Source organism: Dipodomys ordii, unplaced genomic scaffold (assembly GCF_000151885.1).
Source record: "Dipodomys ordii isolate 6190 unplaced genomic scaffold, Dord_2.0 Scaffold68, whole genome shotgun sequence".
In the NCBI taxonomy this organism is placed as follows: Eukaryota; Metazoa; Chordata; class Mammalia; order Rodentia; family Heteromyidae; genus Dipodomys; species Dipodomys ordii.
The window spans coordinates 6905040-6922463 of NW_012267284.1; the positions used below are offsets into that span (position 1 = coordinate 6905040).

Here is a 17424-nt window from a genome sequence, read left to right on the forward strand (position 1 = left end):
GTAATTGCATTTATTTACTGCTACGTTTATAAAATGTGAAGTCAAAGTTCAAAGTATGCACATCCATGATTCCTTGTCCACTGCCCAAATGAGGACCGAATATCTGCCTCACAACACCTGTGAGGTAGGTGGGCACAGGTAAGTTTTCTACTGTCTGTGCCATCAGCCCTGCCTCCTCTCCCAGCCCATAAACGGCAGGAGGCTCAGCTCCCTCATCAGAGCTGGGCACTGAGGGGAGCTCAGCAGAGTCCACTCTGCAGCCAGCACAACCCAGAGCTGAAAGGAAAAATCAGAGGAGAGAATTACCAGACGAGAGTGACCATGGACTTGATCCTTAACTTTTCCCTAGAAACCTGGGTCCTCCTGGCTACCAGCCTGGTGCTCCTCTATCTGTGAGTAACTGTCTAGACTCTGCTCCTCCCACCACCCCTAACCTAGGATTCAGGGTGAGGATTATTATGGTCTGTTGATTGGGAATATCTAAAGAGAAAAACAAATGGGACAATTTAACCAACACACTTAAAGATTATCCTGTAGAGATCCCAGGAGAGACTTAATAAATATTTCTCTTTCGTGGACTCTCAAATTTCTGTGTGCATGTGGGTAGTGGCATCATTTGGAAATGATCTCTGAGTTGATGTTTGGACCTGAATTAATGACTCAAATTCAGCAGAAGCAGAATATGAACAACTTGCTCACCCTTGAAGAGACCTCAGGATACTTGGGGTAGAAGGTCTCAATTGTTTGTTTTGGTGCTGGACTTGGGGCTTTAACTTGTGGCCTAGGTGCTGTCCCTGAGATTTTTTTGCTTAAGGCTATAACACTCTACCACTTGAACCACAGGTCCACTTCTGAATGTTTTGGTGGTTAATTGAAGAGACTCACAGCCAGGTGCTGGTGGCTTACACTTGAAATCCTAGCTACTCAGGAGGCTGAGATATGAGGATCATGGTTCAAAGCCAGCCTGGTCAGGAAAGGCTATGAGACTTACCTCCAATTAACCACTACAAAATTGGAAGTGGTGCTGTGGCTCAAAGCATCAGCCTTGAGCAGAAAGAGCTCAGGGACAGTACCCAGTCTCCCAAGTTCAAGCCCTACCCCTGAGTTCAGGTGCATGCACGCGCACACACACACACACACACACACACACACACACACACACACACCAGTCTTACAGACTTCCTGCCTAGGCTGGCTTCAAACCATAATCCTTAGATCTCAGCATTCTTGGTAGCTATGATTACAGAAATGAGCCACCATATATATATTTACCTCATAAGCACATTTTTTAATTCGTTGGCTGTTTACATTTACTTTTATTTCTGAATGAGCATACATTAGTAATACAAGTGGTTTTATTATGATAATTTCATACATGGGTGCAATAAACTTTGAACACATTCACTTCCTTCATTCTGTCCTCCATTCTCTCCTCCCGCCATCTGTTTGAACCAGTGATTACTGCACTCATTGTGTTATGTTTGTATATACACACATAAACTCATAAAAATCTAGCATGTGTAACACAGATGTAACATCTTTCAATACTCTTTAGTCCTTTCCTTCCCACTCTCCCCATTCCACAAATCTCTGCAGATAAACCTATTTTTATTTATGTCCCATTCTTAATTGCTGTCATTTTCATTACCATCATCATCATCATCACAACCATCATCATCATGATCATTTCACAGATGAGCAATAGCATGCAACAGTTGGCTTTTGGAACGTGACGTATCTGACTCAATAGGATGCTTTCCAGTTCTATTTTCCTGCAAATGATTTCCACTTAGCACAGTAATACTCCATAGTGTGTGTGCATATGATTATCTGTTCATTGGTCATTGTGCACTTTGTTGATTCTACAGCTTGGCTATTGTCTATAGAGCTGTAATAAGCATCCATAAGCAGGAATCTTCCTTGTATATTGATATTCCTCTCCAGCAGGTTATCTTAGTCTTTCTGTGGAGGTGAGTAGGAAGAAGGTGAGCCAATAATGAAATCAACAACACCCAGGTAGGAATTAGGAGGAAGCAAGAGAATATTTCTCTCCTTTAAGGTCAGAGCTCCAAGCCCCACTTATGAAGCTTGGCTGTCCACATCAAATGACACATGGAAATGAAAGACTTGGAAAATTCTAGTTTGAATCTCACAAGATCACTCAAAACAAGATTGTAGATTTTTCCAATTATCCATTGTGGGTTGGGGAGCCTAAAGACTCCAGCTACTTTTAGCTCATGTTTGTGACTTTTGGAGTTCTCCCAGAGGCTGTAAGAAAGGAACTGAAGAGCAAGGGTAATCATTGCCATTTGAGTTTCTTGTGTTATCATTGCCTACATGTTGGCATCCCATTTTGACTGTCCTACTTCTTGAGTTAGTAACTGACTACACTCCATATGTATACAGTGTGTGTGTGTGTGTGTGTGTGTGTGTGTGTGTGTGTGTGTGTGCTTGCATGTGTGTGCATCTTTATGATCTGTATTTTTAAAAATATTTATAGATATGGGACCTATCCACATAGAGTTTTTAAGAAGTTGGGAATTCCTGGCCCAAAACCTCTGCCCTTTTTGGGAACTTTTCTTTGTTATCGTAAGGTAAGTGTTGCTTGAGGTCTACAGTTTGCTTTTCTGGTTGCAAAGACTGGCTTCTTTCCATTCATAAAAAGTGCTGTTGGGTTGACCCATTGTAACAATGAGATGTACAAGACACTATGTTGAAAACAAATTTTACAACTTGGTGGCAGGGAGGGAGGAGTTGGGGAGGTGGGGAGGGAAGGGATGGTAGGGTGAAAACAAAGGAAGGGGTAACAATGCTTGATAGGAAATGTACTCATTACCTTACTCATGTAACTGTAACCCCTCTGTACTGTAACATTGCAATACTTTTTTTTTTTTTAAGTGCTGTTGGTGGAGAGGAAGTGCGGACTTTCAGAAGCTGTGTGTGTGCGCCCCCTAGAGTATGGCCAGGTGTACTGCAGGGCTCTGTGTCCAGCTGTCCTGACTATCCACTGGCCATGAGTGGATCCACTCAGATTTCCTGTATCTTGGCACTCATGTTGAGAACTTGATAGTTAGACAAAGGATTTTTTCCCAGAACAGTGCCAATTCCAGAAAGGGTCCCTCATAGCTCTAGGGACTTTTGTTTGCAAAGTTAAAATACCACAATTGAGAATTCCCACCAGGATGATTTCTTTCTTGACTTTTTTCTTGTTTTTGTTACCTTCAGAATCAAACCTCAGAGGAAGTGTTCTAATTATGGTTCCCTATGGGTAGAGGTGGCATCACTCTTATCTTTTCATATTGAGCAAGTTCACTTTGCCCTCACTTGCACTCTGACTTCTGCCAGAGTCTTACATTAATTTCCTATGCCAGAAGAGGTGACTTGAACATCCCACCTCCAGGAACCTCATTTGGTAAACAAAAAACAAGTTGCATGAGGAGATAAAAGATAAAAGATTGGACATGTCTGCTGGGTACTGTGCTTAAATATATCATCTTAGTTCCTAGACAGCCAATGACCTGGGAATTGCAGTTTGAAGCCAGCCCAGGCTCTCCCTCCTCCCCGGGAATGCTTGGATGAAAGCCACTTCAAAGTGACATACTGCATATACAAACTTGTTCTAGAACGTGATCAAGGGGAATGTATTTGGACGAGGTCTTACACATGTAACATTTATCTTTATTTCTCTTCTCAGGGCATTGTAGCTTTTGATGTAGAATGTTATGAAAAAATATGGAAAACTTTGGGGGTAAGTATTCTGGAAACTTCCATGGGGTAGATTGGTGAAGATGAGATAATCCATTCTGTTGGGACTCTATCAGCCCAGAGTGTCTTGAGCCTCACTGATGAATTATGAATTCTGTGGAGGCTTTTCCTTATGAAGAGCTCACCTGTCACCAAAATTTGTGTATGTACATGTTGTGACAGTCCTGGAGCTTGAATTCAGGGCCTGGTCACTGTCCCTGAGCCTTATTCTGCTCAAAGCTAGCACTTGTCCACTTGAGCCACAGCTGCACTTCTGGCTTTTTTGGTAGTTATTTGGAGATAAAAGTCTCATAGTTTCCTTCTCAGATTGGCTTCAAACCATGATCCTCAGATCTCAGCCTCCTGAGTAACCAGTATTACAGATGTGAGACACCAGTGTCAGATATGTTTAATATTTTTAACATACTAAAAGCCGTGGTGACTGGCATGGATAAAAGTCATGTATGCACTGGCTGAACTTATCCAAATGTCCCAATGATCATGAGCTCTTGGAAGATCTGTTTTGTCTTTAGGTGTCTCCTCTGTACCTCAGTATATTGGCCTTCATTCTGTGGACCCCTGTGCCATCTGTGTTCAAAATCCCTAGCTATTATTGGCATATGTTGAGGAGCTTGGAGTATGATCACGGTCTGGATTTCTTTGTTCTGGCTCAAGGTGCAGAGCCTGGCAGGTTAGGTTTTTCACACAGCTGTGTTTGGTACACACACAGGTTGTACGATGGTCGGCAGCCCTTGCTGGCGATTACAGATCCAGATATGATCAAAACAGTGCTGGTGAAAGAATGCTACTCTACCTTCACAAACCGCCGGGTAGGCATCCATTAAAAAACACGTTGTAATATTTATTTATCAACAAAATAGATATTTTCCCTGTTTTTATTATGAAAGAATTATAAGCTCTGTGGAAATGGGCGGGGGAAGAATGTTGAAAGGCGTGATATTGATCAAGATACATTGTGTTCATGAATCAACATGTTGGATTAAAACCCTTCTGTTTATAAGATAATTATAAAGAAGACAATAGATAAATGTTGATAGAGAAGTGTCTAGAATATGAGATCCTGAAATCATATGAGGTGGCTGGGGGCCTCACATGGACCTAGACATTTGGGATAAATATACGTTGAGTTTCTTACAGAGGACCGACTGTTCACGTAGACAGTGGAAATTTCTTTAAATGCTGCCAATTCACCAATTTTATACAACTATTCAAGATCTTCAATTGACATAGAGCAAAAATCTGTTTTTCTTTGGCGTCTAGCCTTTTGGCCCAACAGGTTTTATGAAAAAATCCATCTCCATTTCTGTGGACGAAGATTGGAAGAGAATAAGAACATTGCGTTCCCCCACCTTCACCAGTGGGAAACTGAAGGAGGTAATCAAACCTGAGAACGTGGTGCTGGAAAATTCCAGAATGAGGGGCTGGGGGTTTAGCCCAGCGGAAGGGCGCCCGCCCAGCGTGCGCAAGGCCCTGGGTTCGGTCCTCAGCCCTGGATTAAAAAAATTCCAGAATGAATCAGGGGACAGGCAGACAGGCAGATCAAAGGGCTTTACCAAGAGGACGTCCTCCAGAATTCCATGAATTCTCATAAATGGAATGTCATTTCCATCTTTTGAGGAGGGGGGGGTGTCATGGACTCTGGGATATAAGTCTTCTCTTTTAACTTCTCTTGTTTTGTGCCTAGATGTTCCCCATCATTCGTGAGTTTTCTGATGGATTGGTGAAAAACCTGAGACCACAAGCAGAGAAAGGCAAACCTGTAGCGTTGAGAGAGTGAGTACTTGCTAAGCACTGGTGATGTATGCCTGTAATCCTAGCTACTCAGGAGACTGAGATTTGATGGTCACGGTTTTATGTCAGCCCAGGCAGAAAAGTCTGTGTATCTCTTACTTCCAACAAACTACCCTCAGGAAAGCTGGAAATGGAGTTGTGGCTCAAGTGGTAGAAAGCTTGAGTAAAAGAAGCTCAGGGACAGCCCAGGCCTAGAGTTCAAGCCCCAGGACCAACAGAGAGAGAGAGAGAGAGAGAGAGAGAGAGAGAGAGAGAGAGAGAGAGAGAGAGTTCAAGCCCCAGGACTGGCAAAAAAAGAAACCCTGTAGCTGTTTCCTGGCAGTGGCTCATACCTATAGCCCTAGCTTCTCAGGAGTCTGAGATCTGAGGAGAGAGGAAGGAGAGAGAGAGAGGGAGAAAGGGAGAGAAGGGGAAAGGGAGAGAAGGGGAGAGAGAAGGAGGGAGGGAGGGAAGGAGAAAGGAAAGGAGAGAGGGAAAAAGAGAGAAGGAGAGAGAGGAGGAGGGACGGAGCGAGGGAGGGAGAGAGGGAGAGAGAGAGAAGAAGAGAGAGAGGAGGGAAGGAGAAAGAGAGAGAGTGTGTGTGTATAAATTACTCCACCCTTGGCCTGCCCAGTCTATTACCTGTTACAATCCATCAGTATCTGCTGCAAGCTATTATAGTACATAGCATTTCTACTGCTGTCATTTGTCTGGTGTGTGTGTGTCTGTCTGTCTGTCTGTTTTCTGAGTCTGAGTTCCTTGAGTCTGACCCAACCAATTTTCCTGTCAACCCTTGCACCAGGGTTGTGGAACCATTGGCTCCTGGTAAAGACCTTGGGGTGGGGGTGGAGGATGCTGGATCCTTCTGATGGCCCCTCAAGCAGTTCTGACAGAGAACAGTTTCCTAATCTCTTGCCTGACACAGGAATTCACTCCCACTTTTTGCTGCCCATGTAGCAGAAAGGAAAAAGGGGAAAAAGAAGTGCAAGTTTTAATTGTCCTGTGTCTTTCTCTTCTTCAGCATCTTTGGGGCCTACAGCTTAGACGTGATCACAGGGACATCATTTGGGGTAAACATCGATTCTCTCAACAACCCACAGGACATCTTTGTGGAAAAAGTGAAGAGGCTTTTAAAAGCTGATTTCTTTAATCCATTGCTTTTCTCAGTATGTTCGTGGATCTCTCGCTCTCTCTGTTAAAAAAAAAACCTAGTTCGAAGCTGGGCACCAGTGGTTCAGGCCTGTAATCCTAGCTATTCAGAAGGCTGAGATCTGAGGATCGTGGTTCCAAGCCAGCCTGGGCAGGAAAGTCTATGAGACTCTTATCTCCAACAAACCACTCAGAAAACTGGAAGTGGCACTGTGGCTCAAGTGGTAGAGTGCTGGCCTTGAGCTGAAGAGCTGAGGGACAGTGCCCAGGCCCAGAGTTCAAGCCCCATGACTCAAAAAAAGCCAAACCCTAGTTCATTGAGGTATAATTCATTCATTCATACATATAAGTATTTCATTAAGCTGTATAATTCAATGATTTTTTTCACTGCATATAAAGATATATGTGGCCATTACCACTGTTAATTGCAGAACATTTTTTTCACCAGAAACCCTGTACTGGGCTGGGAATGTGGATTAGTGGTAGAGTGCTTGCCTAGCATGCATGAAGCCCTGGGTTCGATTCCTCAGTACCACATAAACAGAAAAAGCCAAAAGTTGGGCTGTAGCTCAAGAAGTAGAGTGCTAGCCTTGAGCACAAAGAGGCTCAGGGACAGTGCCCAGGCCCTGAGTTCAAGCCCCAGGACTGGCAAAAAAAGAAACCCTGTAGCTGCTTCCTGGCAGTGGCTCATACCTATAGCCCTAGCTACTCAGGAGTCTGAGATTTGAGAATCGTGGTTTGAAGCCTGCCTGAGGCAGGAAAATCTGAATCCCTGATTTCCAATTGGAGCTATGACACAAGTGCTAGGGCACCTGCCTTGAGACAAAAAAACAAACAAGAGAGAGAGTGTCTAGGTGCTGATGAAAGAAAGAGAGAGAAAAAGAGAGGGAAGGAAGAAAGAAAAGAAAGAAGGAAGGAGCCCTGTACTTTTTAGCTTGTACTTTCCTACTTCTCTCAGGCCTGAATGATCACTAAACTATTTTCTCACTGTCTATAACTGTGTCTGGCTTCTGTATTATGCTTTCAAGTTTCATCCATCTTGAGGCATGTATTAGTACCTTATTTCATTATATGGCTGAATAATATTCAATGGTGTAGACAGCACATTTTGTATTTTCACCATGTTTCTATTTCTTGTTTTCTGCTGTAGTACTATTTCCATTCCTTACCCCTGTTTATGAGGCATTAAATATCAGCGCGTTTCCAAAGGATGTTACAGATTTCCTAAGAACTTCTGTAGAAAGGCTGAAAGAAAGTCGCCTCAAGGACAAAGCAAAGGTAAAAGCTGCTGATGGTTACTTAAGGATGTTCAAAGGTTATTTGGCTCTAGATGTATGTTTTATATAACTGTTTGTCCTTTTCTAAAATTAGATAGAGAACTCTAGGTTGAGATCAAGAATTTTTAGATTGGAAGGGAGAATGAAGAATTTAGTGGTTGGGAATGGAGGCATAAAATATATGTGAAAGAAAGAATTTAAAATTGAAAGATAAATGCTAGGCACCAGTGGCTCATGCCTGTAATCCTTGCTACTCAGGAGGCTGAGATCAGATTTGAAGATCATGGTGTGAGGCCAGCTTGGGCCGGAAAGTCAGTGAGCCTCTTCTCTCTAGTTAGCCAGAAGTGGCTCAAGTGGTACAGTGTTAGCCTTGAGCAAACAAGTAGAGGGAAAGAAACCAGGTTTTGAGTTCAAGTCCTAGTATACGCGTGCGCATGCGCGCGCGCGCACACACACACACACACACGTGATTATTTTATTTCCAAGCTTCACTCAGCTATAGGCCATCTACTGAAGTGTGTCTAGTTTAAATTTGAGCCCCTGAAGGCTTGTCTGAATATCTGATTCCTACAGCTTAGACATCAGAACAAGGATGTCTGTAGGGCAGAAAGACAGTACTGGGTTCCTCCAAGTGTCATTGAAAAATCTGTAACATTCCAGAATGGTGATGTGTTTCCAGATGCTTACTCTAAAGAGATGAATCTGTGGACTCTACATTAAGAAGAATGTGCACAGCCAGGCTCTGGTGGCTCATACCTGTAATCTTAGCTACTCAGGAGGTTGAGATCTAAGGATCGTGGTTCAAAGCCAGCCTGAGCAGGAAAGTCCATGAGACTTTATCTATAATTAGTCACCAGAAAACTGGAAGTAGCGCTGTGGCTCAAGTGGTAGAGCACTAGCCTTGAGCTGAAAAGCTCACAAACAGTGCCCTAGCCCAGAGCCCCATGATCAACAACAACAACAACAAAGGAAGTCTGAAAAAAGACTGAAGTCCTGGTGTTGTTTTGTGAGCAAACAGATGTGATGGGAGAAGAAGCCACATCCTGCCTGGACCAACAGTTTGCTCTTATAAGTCAGAGAATGTCAGAGCTGGGGAGAGCAAAGACCAAAAGCTGTTGGTCAGGACAGCTGGCTTTCTTTTAGGAAAAGATCCTGATCCAACCAAAATATTAAATAGCTATTCGTGTTCTATGGTGATTCAGGCAATCTTCAGCCAGGCATTGGCTGTTCACACCTGTAATCCTTGCTACTCATGAGGCAGAGATCACATCTAAGGATCATAGTACAAAGCCAGCCTTGCCAGAAAAGGCCATGAGACTTATTTCCAATTAACCATCAGAAACCCGGAGGTGATACTGTGGTTCAAAGTGGCAGAGTGGCAGCCTTGAACAAAAAAGCTCAGGGACAGTGCCCAGGCCCTGAGTTCAAGCCGCATGACTGACAAATAAGAAAGAAAAATAAATAAAAAAGAAAGATGTGTGGAGTTCCATGGGGTATATTCACAGAGGGAGGCTAAGCTCTGTGCTTCTGATTTACTTCTCATTTCATGGGTGATGTTCTGCCTTTGAAATCTGTCTGTCTTCTTTCCAGCATCGAGTGGATTTACTGCAGCTGATGATTAACTCCCAGAATTCCAAAGACATGGAGTCCCACAAAGGTAACAGTGAATCTTTTGGGGTCTACTCACGAGGAAAATGTGAAGTCAGTTTTCCACATAGAGGCATATTTCTGCAGAATTTCAGAAAGATCCACACTCTGCTTTTATATATGGCAGCCAAAAGGAATTGCATTCTCATTACCATGGTCTTATATATTACATTTACAGCCAGGTGCCAGTGGCTCATGCCTGTCATCCTAGCTACTCAAGAAGGGGAAATCCGATGATCATGATTCAAAGACAGCCCAGGTAGAAAAGAGACTCCGATCTCAAATAAACCACTGAAAAACCACAAGTGTAACAGTGACTGAAGTGGTGGAATATTAGCCTGTGCTAAAAGGATCAGGGACAGAGCTCAGGCCCTGATTTCAAGCCCTAGAAATCACATAGACACAGACACAGACACACACACACACACACACTTATTCTCTTCCTATCATTATTATTTTCATATTCAAGTTCTCTCATGTTTGTTCACTGAAAACCCTTTCATGTGAGCTCATGAGTTTTTTCTTCTTCTCCATATTTTTAAGTACATGGTATTTTAGAGAAATTGTAGCTTCATAGACAAATTGAGCTAAATGTAAAAAGATACTCCTGGACTACATATGAATAACCTCTTAACATCCAAATTGATTATAGTGATTTCTTTTCTTTTGTTCTTTTTTTTTTTTGTCTAATCCTGCAGCTTGAACTCAGGGCCTGGAAACTATCCTTTAGATTTTTTGCTTAAGACTGGCATTCATCCACTTGAACCACAGCCCTACTTCTGGCATTTAGTGATTTATTAGAGATGAGAGTCTTGGGGCTTTTCTGCCTAAACTGGCTTTGAATTTCAATCCTCAAATCTCAGTCTCCTGAGTAGCAAGGATTACAGGAATGCACCATTTGAACCTGGCCACCTATTGATTTTTCCACCCTTAGATCCTATGGTTCCCTTAGATCCTTCGAATATGTTTCAATGGAAAAGATCCCTCCATGTTCTTTTCTTTCTATTGTTATTAAGTAGTTGTATAAAGGGGTTTTGTCTTGCTGTTTCTATATGTGTATGCAATGTCCCCCAATCAGACAGATGGGGTCACACTGCTCTGGTAGCACCTGTTAAATAGAATATGGTCTCTTAAATGACCCAGCTCTAAGTGGCACAAATGGAGAACACAGACAAGATGGGCAATGGTAGTGTAGAACTTAGTCTCTTTAGCTCTTGTCCCATGTGGTGACTAGGTGACATTACCTTGCTTTTCTATGTCTTATCCTTAGGTATTAGTGGTCTTATAAACCATGATTTTGGCATTGTGTACTGACTTCATTGACCTAAAATGTATGTTTATTTCAATTATCTTTATTTTCGCTGGCTATGAGACCACCAGCCTCACTCTTTCTTTTGCTATGTATCTATTGGCCCTTCACCCTGATGTCCAAAAGAAGCTGCAAGAGGAAGTTGACAGGACTTTACCCAATAAGGTGAGGGCAAGGCACCTGGGGAGGGCGGGAACTGATGAGGCATTACAAGAATGTCTCCTTATCACTTCTGGTGAGGAATTCTGTACAAGGTTGTAAGCACAGAAGGCTTCTTCAAATATTTTGGGAAGAATTTGAAGAGAATATTAAAAGGTGAGGGAAATAAAGGTATTAAGTGCTACTCAAAGAAGTATGATTGTTGTAAAAAGCTCATTTTTTCCAACTGAATCCATGATCTGTTATTAAAAATAACATGGCTACAGCAAGCACAGGTGGTTCATGCCTGTAATCCTAGCTACTTAGGAAGCTCAGATGTGAGGATCACAGTTCAAGGCCAGCTCAGTCAGGAAAGTCGGTGAGATTTTATCTCCAATTAACCACAAAAATCTGGAAGTGGAGCTGTGTCTCACATGGTAGAGCACTAGCCTTGGGCAAGGTCTGGTGCCCAGGCCCAGAGTTTAAGTACTAGTGCCCACCCAAAAAGGCAAAATTCTCAATGGCAGAGAAGTATAAGCACATATGAACTAAGTATTTAGGTGCTGATAGGTGCTAGACATGCTGTGCTCATACCAGGATGGACTTGGCTAGGCTGCACAGGGTGACTCAAGACTCAGTCTCCTGGGTCAGAGTTAGAATTGAGGAAGCTAAGCTATGACCCCGGGCATCTGGCATCTAAGCTGATCTTCATTAGAGCACAGAGTGGCAGCCACACATTGTCATTCTGTGCTCACATCTTTGACAACAGTGAGATTCTGTGGGCAGCTGGACTGGCAGTCAGTAGGGTACAGGGCCTCCTCTTCTGAGCCTGCAGTCAAGCTTTAAAGGAACAACAAATGGTCTGGTTCAGCAACTGAGGATGGGGCTGAGTCTGTGCATTTGTATCCTCTTTAGAATTTTTACTAGAACTGAAAGGATGTTTACTGGTAGTATCCCTCCTTTTCTTTTATACCATATAATTATTTTCCAATTATAAAAAGGACTAGTTTCTCCCTTGATTAGTTATAGAATTGCATATGAAATATGATATTATATATATATATAATATATATGCACTATAATGTATTCATGTATGTTATATAATCACAAAAGTGGCCACACAGTCTATTTAACTTAATAGAACAGGAATTCTCTTTTCTAAAGACCATACCTCTGTTCTCTCTCTGGTGAGCTGTAACACTGACTTTGGTGTATTTGACTGGAGGGTCATTGTCTTCAGCTATTGGTCACATTCCCTCACAGGAGAAAGAAAAGCAGTACAGGGCACCAACAATGAGCTTAGGCCCCAGGGGATTGACTAGCATAGCCATCCCTCCTATTTGTGTTTTTCCATGGACCATCAAACAGATCCTAGGACATAATTATTAGTTAAACACCTTGTGAAAGTTAAGGTTCTTTACCAACAAGAATTATTCTTCAAAGCTCCTAACAACACTGGCAGAATTTCATTGATTGAGTTCAGACTACATCCCAAACTTGTTAGGCACCTGCCACCTATGATGCCGTGATGGAGATGGAGTATGTGGACATGGTGGTGAATGAGGTTCTCAGGCTGTACCCCATTGCTGGCCGACTTGAGAGGGTCTGAAAGGCAGATGTGGAAATCAATGGAGTGGTTATTCCCCAAAACACCGTGGTGATGGTACCAACCTACGCTCTTCAACGGGACGCCAAGTACTGGCCAGAGCCTGAGGAATTCCACCCTGAGAGGTAAGCGGGCCAGGAGGAAAGATGCCTTCCTTGACATGGTCACTTCCAGCATCTGCGTGGCCCCTTAACATAGAAGGCATAGTGTTCTTGCTCAATGATTTGCACAAATGTCTTGATCTTCAGCAATTTTTTAATATTACAAGCATGACAAATTTGGACAAAATTGTAAAAGTGGACCAGAAAAAAGGGATACAAATTCTTAAGTCTAGAAATAATCATTTGTTAATGATGTCACATCTATGGATATATATCCAGGAGCATACTTCTATGCATGTAATTGTAGGGGTTTTATTTTTCTGTTTTGTTGTTTTTGTTTATCTGTCATAGGGCTTGAACTGAGGACGTGGGTTCTGTTCCAGAGCTCTTTTGTGCTCAAGGCTAGTACTCTACCACTTTGAGTCATGGAATGACTTCTGGTTTTCTGGTGGTTAATTGAAGATAAGAATCTCTTTTCCGGGCTGGGAAGGTGGCTCAGTGGTAGAGTGCTTGCCTTGCATGCCTGAGGCCCTGAGTTCAATTCCTCAGCACCACATAAGCAAAAAGAAAAAAGCCGGAAGTGGGGCTATGGCTCAAGTGGTAGAGCACTAGCCTTGAGCTGAAGAGCTGAGGGACAGTGCCCAGGCCCAGAGTTCAGGCCCCACAACCGGACAAAAAAAAAATCTCTTTTCCTGCCAGTCCTGGCTTTGAAATGAGTTTCTCTGATCTCAAGCTCCTGAATGGCTAGGATGACAGACATGATTCTCCAGCTCCCAGCTGGATTTTACTTTTAAAGAACTGCTTACTTAGTAAAGTGTAAAGTCTTCACCATCCTGTGTTAATATACTATATAAACATATGTGTGTGTGTGTGTGTGTGTGTGTGTGTGTGTGTGTGTGTGTGTGTGAAGAGAGAGAGAGAGAGAAAGGTACATGGATGGATAGAGGACTGACAGACTGAATTATTGATTGATTGATCACTCTGTAATTACAGAGGACTGTAATTTACACCTGTATTTTAGTCACTTGTGACTCAAAACCCTTTGAAACATATGAAACAAGCTGGGCACCGGTAGCTTACACCTGTAATCCTGGGTACTGAGGAAGCTGAGATCTGAGGATCATGGTTCAAAGCCAGCCCCGGCAGGAAAGTCTGTGAGACTCTTACCTCCAATAAACTACCAGAAAACCAGAAGTGGTGCTGTGGCTCAAGTGGTAGAGCACTTGAGCTGAAGGGTTCTGAGATAGTGCCCAGGTACTGAGTTTAAGCTCTACAATCCACAAAAATAAAGAAACAGAGAAAGAGAACAAACCATAGCAGGATTTCCTTGACCAGTACTATCTAGTACTGGTTAGGGATGTCTGAAGTTCAGCCACAAATAGCTGGGTTCTTGAGATGTTCATGTTTTCCCCACTTTTGTTGCTTCAGGTTCAGCAAGAAGAACAAGGAAAGCATCAATCCTTACATCTACATGCCCTTTGGAGTTGGGCCCAGAAACTGCATCGGCATGAGGTTTGCTCTCATGAACATCAAACTTGCTCTTGTCAGACTCATGCAGAATTTCTCCTTCCAACCTTGTAAGGAGACCCAGGTCAGTATACTTCCTAGGTAAATAATACTTCATGACATTTGTTCAGGACTGAATACTGGGGCTTGAACTCAGGGCTTCACAGTCTTCACTGTGTTGTTTGCTCAAGGCTGGTGCTGTACCACTTGAGCTACACCTCCACTTTCCAGCATTTTGCTGGTTAATTGGAGAAAAGAGTCTTAGGGACTTTTTCTATCCTGGACAAACTTGAAAGTGTGATATCAGCTTCCTGAGTAGCTAGGATTATCCACATGAGCTGAGGATGCCTGGCTTTATGGGAGATTTGGGGGTTTGCCTATTTTTTTAAATTGAGAAGCCTATTGTCATACAAGTATATATTTGTTCATCTGTCAATATTTGATGAACCAAAAGAATCTTTGTTGTTTTTGTTCCATTTCTTGGATTCCCCAATTTGGGAATTAGGTAATTTATTTGGCAAAATCAAAGTAGAAAGCTTGTGTCCACACAGGCAAATTAGCATGCCCTGGCTCTGCTGAGGATCTTGGACCTGAGTGCATTTGAACTTCCTGTCAATTGGAATTAGAAAGCATGGCATATGATCATTATACATGATGATCTTGTCATTATGATATTTGACAGGATTCTTTTCTGACAAAGATTTACAGCTGTTTCCTGAAGGATAGAGGCTTATTTCCAAGGCTCACAAATTTAAATTTTTGCTCTTGCATGATAGTGTGATTCCTGCCAAAGAGAGGGAACATAGATAGAGAGATAGATAATTGATAGATAGATGATTGGTAGATAGATAGATAGATAGATAGATAGATAGATAGATAGATAGATAGATAGATAGTTTCTGCTTCTTGTATGGCTTTGGGGTAGCTGTGTCAATTTCCTATTAAGTGTGCAACCCAGTAACTTAACCTTAAGAAAAAGGGGGCCACAATATACATGAAATGGGACAGATGCTCTATAGGTCCCCAGAGCATCTCTTTTCCAGATTGGAGAGTGTTCACTTTCATAATGACATGCTTGTCTTCCCTGTTCTAGGATAGGCAGGCCACCCCTCCACTACTGAAAACCTACTCACAGTATGGAGTACTTAGTGCAGTACTCAGAAATTCCCCATTTCCCACCACACTGGTATATCAAAAGAACATGATAGAAAAGTAAAAAGAAAGGGAAGGAGGGAAGGAAGAAGGAAGAAAAGCAGGTACCAGCTGCTCATGCCTGTAATCCCAGCCATTCAGGATTTGGAGATCTGAGGGGCATGGTTAAAAGCCAGCAAGTCAGGAAAGTCCATGAGACCCATATCTCATAGACCTAACTACTGAAAAGCTTGAAGTAGAGTTGTGGCACAAGTGGTTGAGTGCTAGCCTTGGACAAAAAGTGCAGTGACAGTGCTGAAGCCTTCAGTTCAAACCCCAAGATACCCACCCCCCTCTTCAATAGGAAGGAAAGAAGGAAGGAAAAAGAAAAGAAGGAAGAGAGAAAGTAAGCAAACAAGCAAGTCCTTCTTGAAGTCTCTCTCGTCATTAAACTGCATTGGCTCAAATGGAAGAATGACTGGATTATTTAGAATTTGAAGACTGTTTCTGAAATTGAAATGTATACTACTTTCTCAGATCCAACAAATCCAAAATGAAACTTTTTATGAGTTTTCAAAAATATCTTGCCTTAATGGCTAAGAATCTGGTTTAAATTTTGTAGGTTTTTTTGCCAGTCCTGGGACTTGAACTCAGGACCTGGGTGCTATCCTTGAGCTTTTCCCCTCAAGGATAGTGCTCTACCACTTGAGCCACAGATCCATACCCAGCTTTAGGGTTGTTAAGTGAAATTAAGAGCCTCACAAACTTTCCTGCCTGAGCTGACTTTGAACTGTGATCCTCAGATCTTAGCCTCTTGAGTAGCTAGGATTACAGGCATGAGCCACCATTATCTGGATGGTTCAATTTTTTAAACTCATTCTTTTTTTCTTAAAATTATATCAGTAAAGTAACATAACATAAATACCTATATTTTCCCCAGTGAACAGATGAAAGAATACTTTTCCGACCCCAGTCTTGACAGAGCTTAATGAATGAGTAGAAAGAATTCAAGACAGGCAATGTCAAAACTAGTTGTCAATCATTATTACCTTTATCTTTTTTCTTTGCTGCTATAATTGGAAGTGCATAGCTGATTGTTTTCTCATTACACTTCTTTCACTGTTGCAGATTCCTCTGAAATTAAGTGATCCAGGAATTCTTCAACCAGAAAAACCCATTGTCCTAAAGATTGTGTCAAGAGATGGGACCGTAAGTGGAGCATGATTTTCTGCAAAGATTTTTCTGCTGTGTTCTCCAAAGACATTGTTTCCAAGAGCACTAGAAAATCAGTTGATTGTATGGGGGAAACAGTCCCTCAGAAATGTAACCAGGCATGGTGTTCTGCAGTGAATTCCTGATTAGCAATTCTGGACATTTTCAAGCTTGTTCAATGGCTATGTGGGCTTTTTTTTTAATTACATAATGTTTTGTTGAGATTAACTGATGACATAAATTTTGCAAATATCACAGTACTGTAGGATAGTGATACTTAAAGTCACAAACACATTTGAACTTCACAAAGCAACTTGTCATGATCATGGTCTATAAACTTCATTAATTCCATAAACTGTGACAATAAACTACTTCTTCCAAATTGGGTGCTATGTACGATTCTTTCCTTTTGTTTGGTGTCAGCTATTCCCTCTTTCCCTCTCATTCCCTCCCTCCTGTGTGGGCTTTTATCTACTGGGCGCCATAAAGGAACTGACTTCCTATTCTCACAGGAGTATTGCTCTCTCCTGTCATCCTTGCCATTCTCAAAGCTGTGATCTGAGCACAGGCATTTATCACTAGTCTTATCAACCACTAGGAAAAGGAGAGCTCTTGTGAGGACCCCGTTGCAAAGATCTATCTTTAATGTTTTATTTGCATCGTTCTACTATGTGAATTGTGTCGAGAAAGCTGATAACAAACTCCATTCTGCAAAGAGTATGACCATGAGGCATCCGCCCACTGGAGGGGCTGAAAGAGGATTTTCCATTTTTATCATCAGAACCAGTGATTGCTTGGGGTCTGTTTCAAGTC

The 17424-nt window shown here is 42.2% G+C and overlaps 1 protein-coding gene across 1 annotated transcript; it reads left to right on the forward strand.

Moving 5' to 3' along the window:
- Positions 1–314: 314 nt before the first annotated feature.
- Positions 315–16844, forward strand: LOC105990894 (cytochrome P450 3A9-like). The gene is given in 12 exon segments (XM_013023408.1): positions 315–392; positions 2501–2594; positions 4278–4574; positions 5026–5139; positions 5450–5538; positions 6557–6705; positions 7835–7962; positions 9552–9618; positions 10955–11082; positions 12560–12786; positions 14191–14353; positions 16528–16844. Coding segments are annotated over 12 exon segments (1623 nt in total). The 5' UTR covers positions 315–321; the 3' UTR covers positions 16624–16844.
- The last annotated feature ends 580 nt before the right edge of the window (positions 16845–17424 follow it).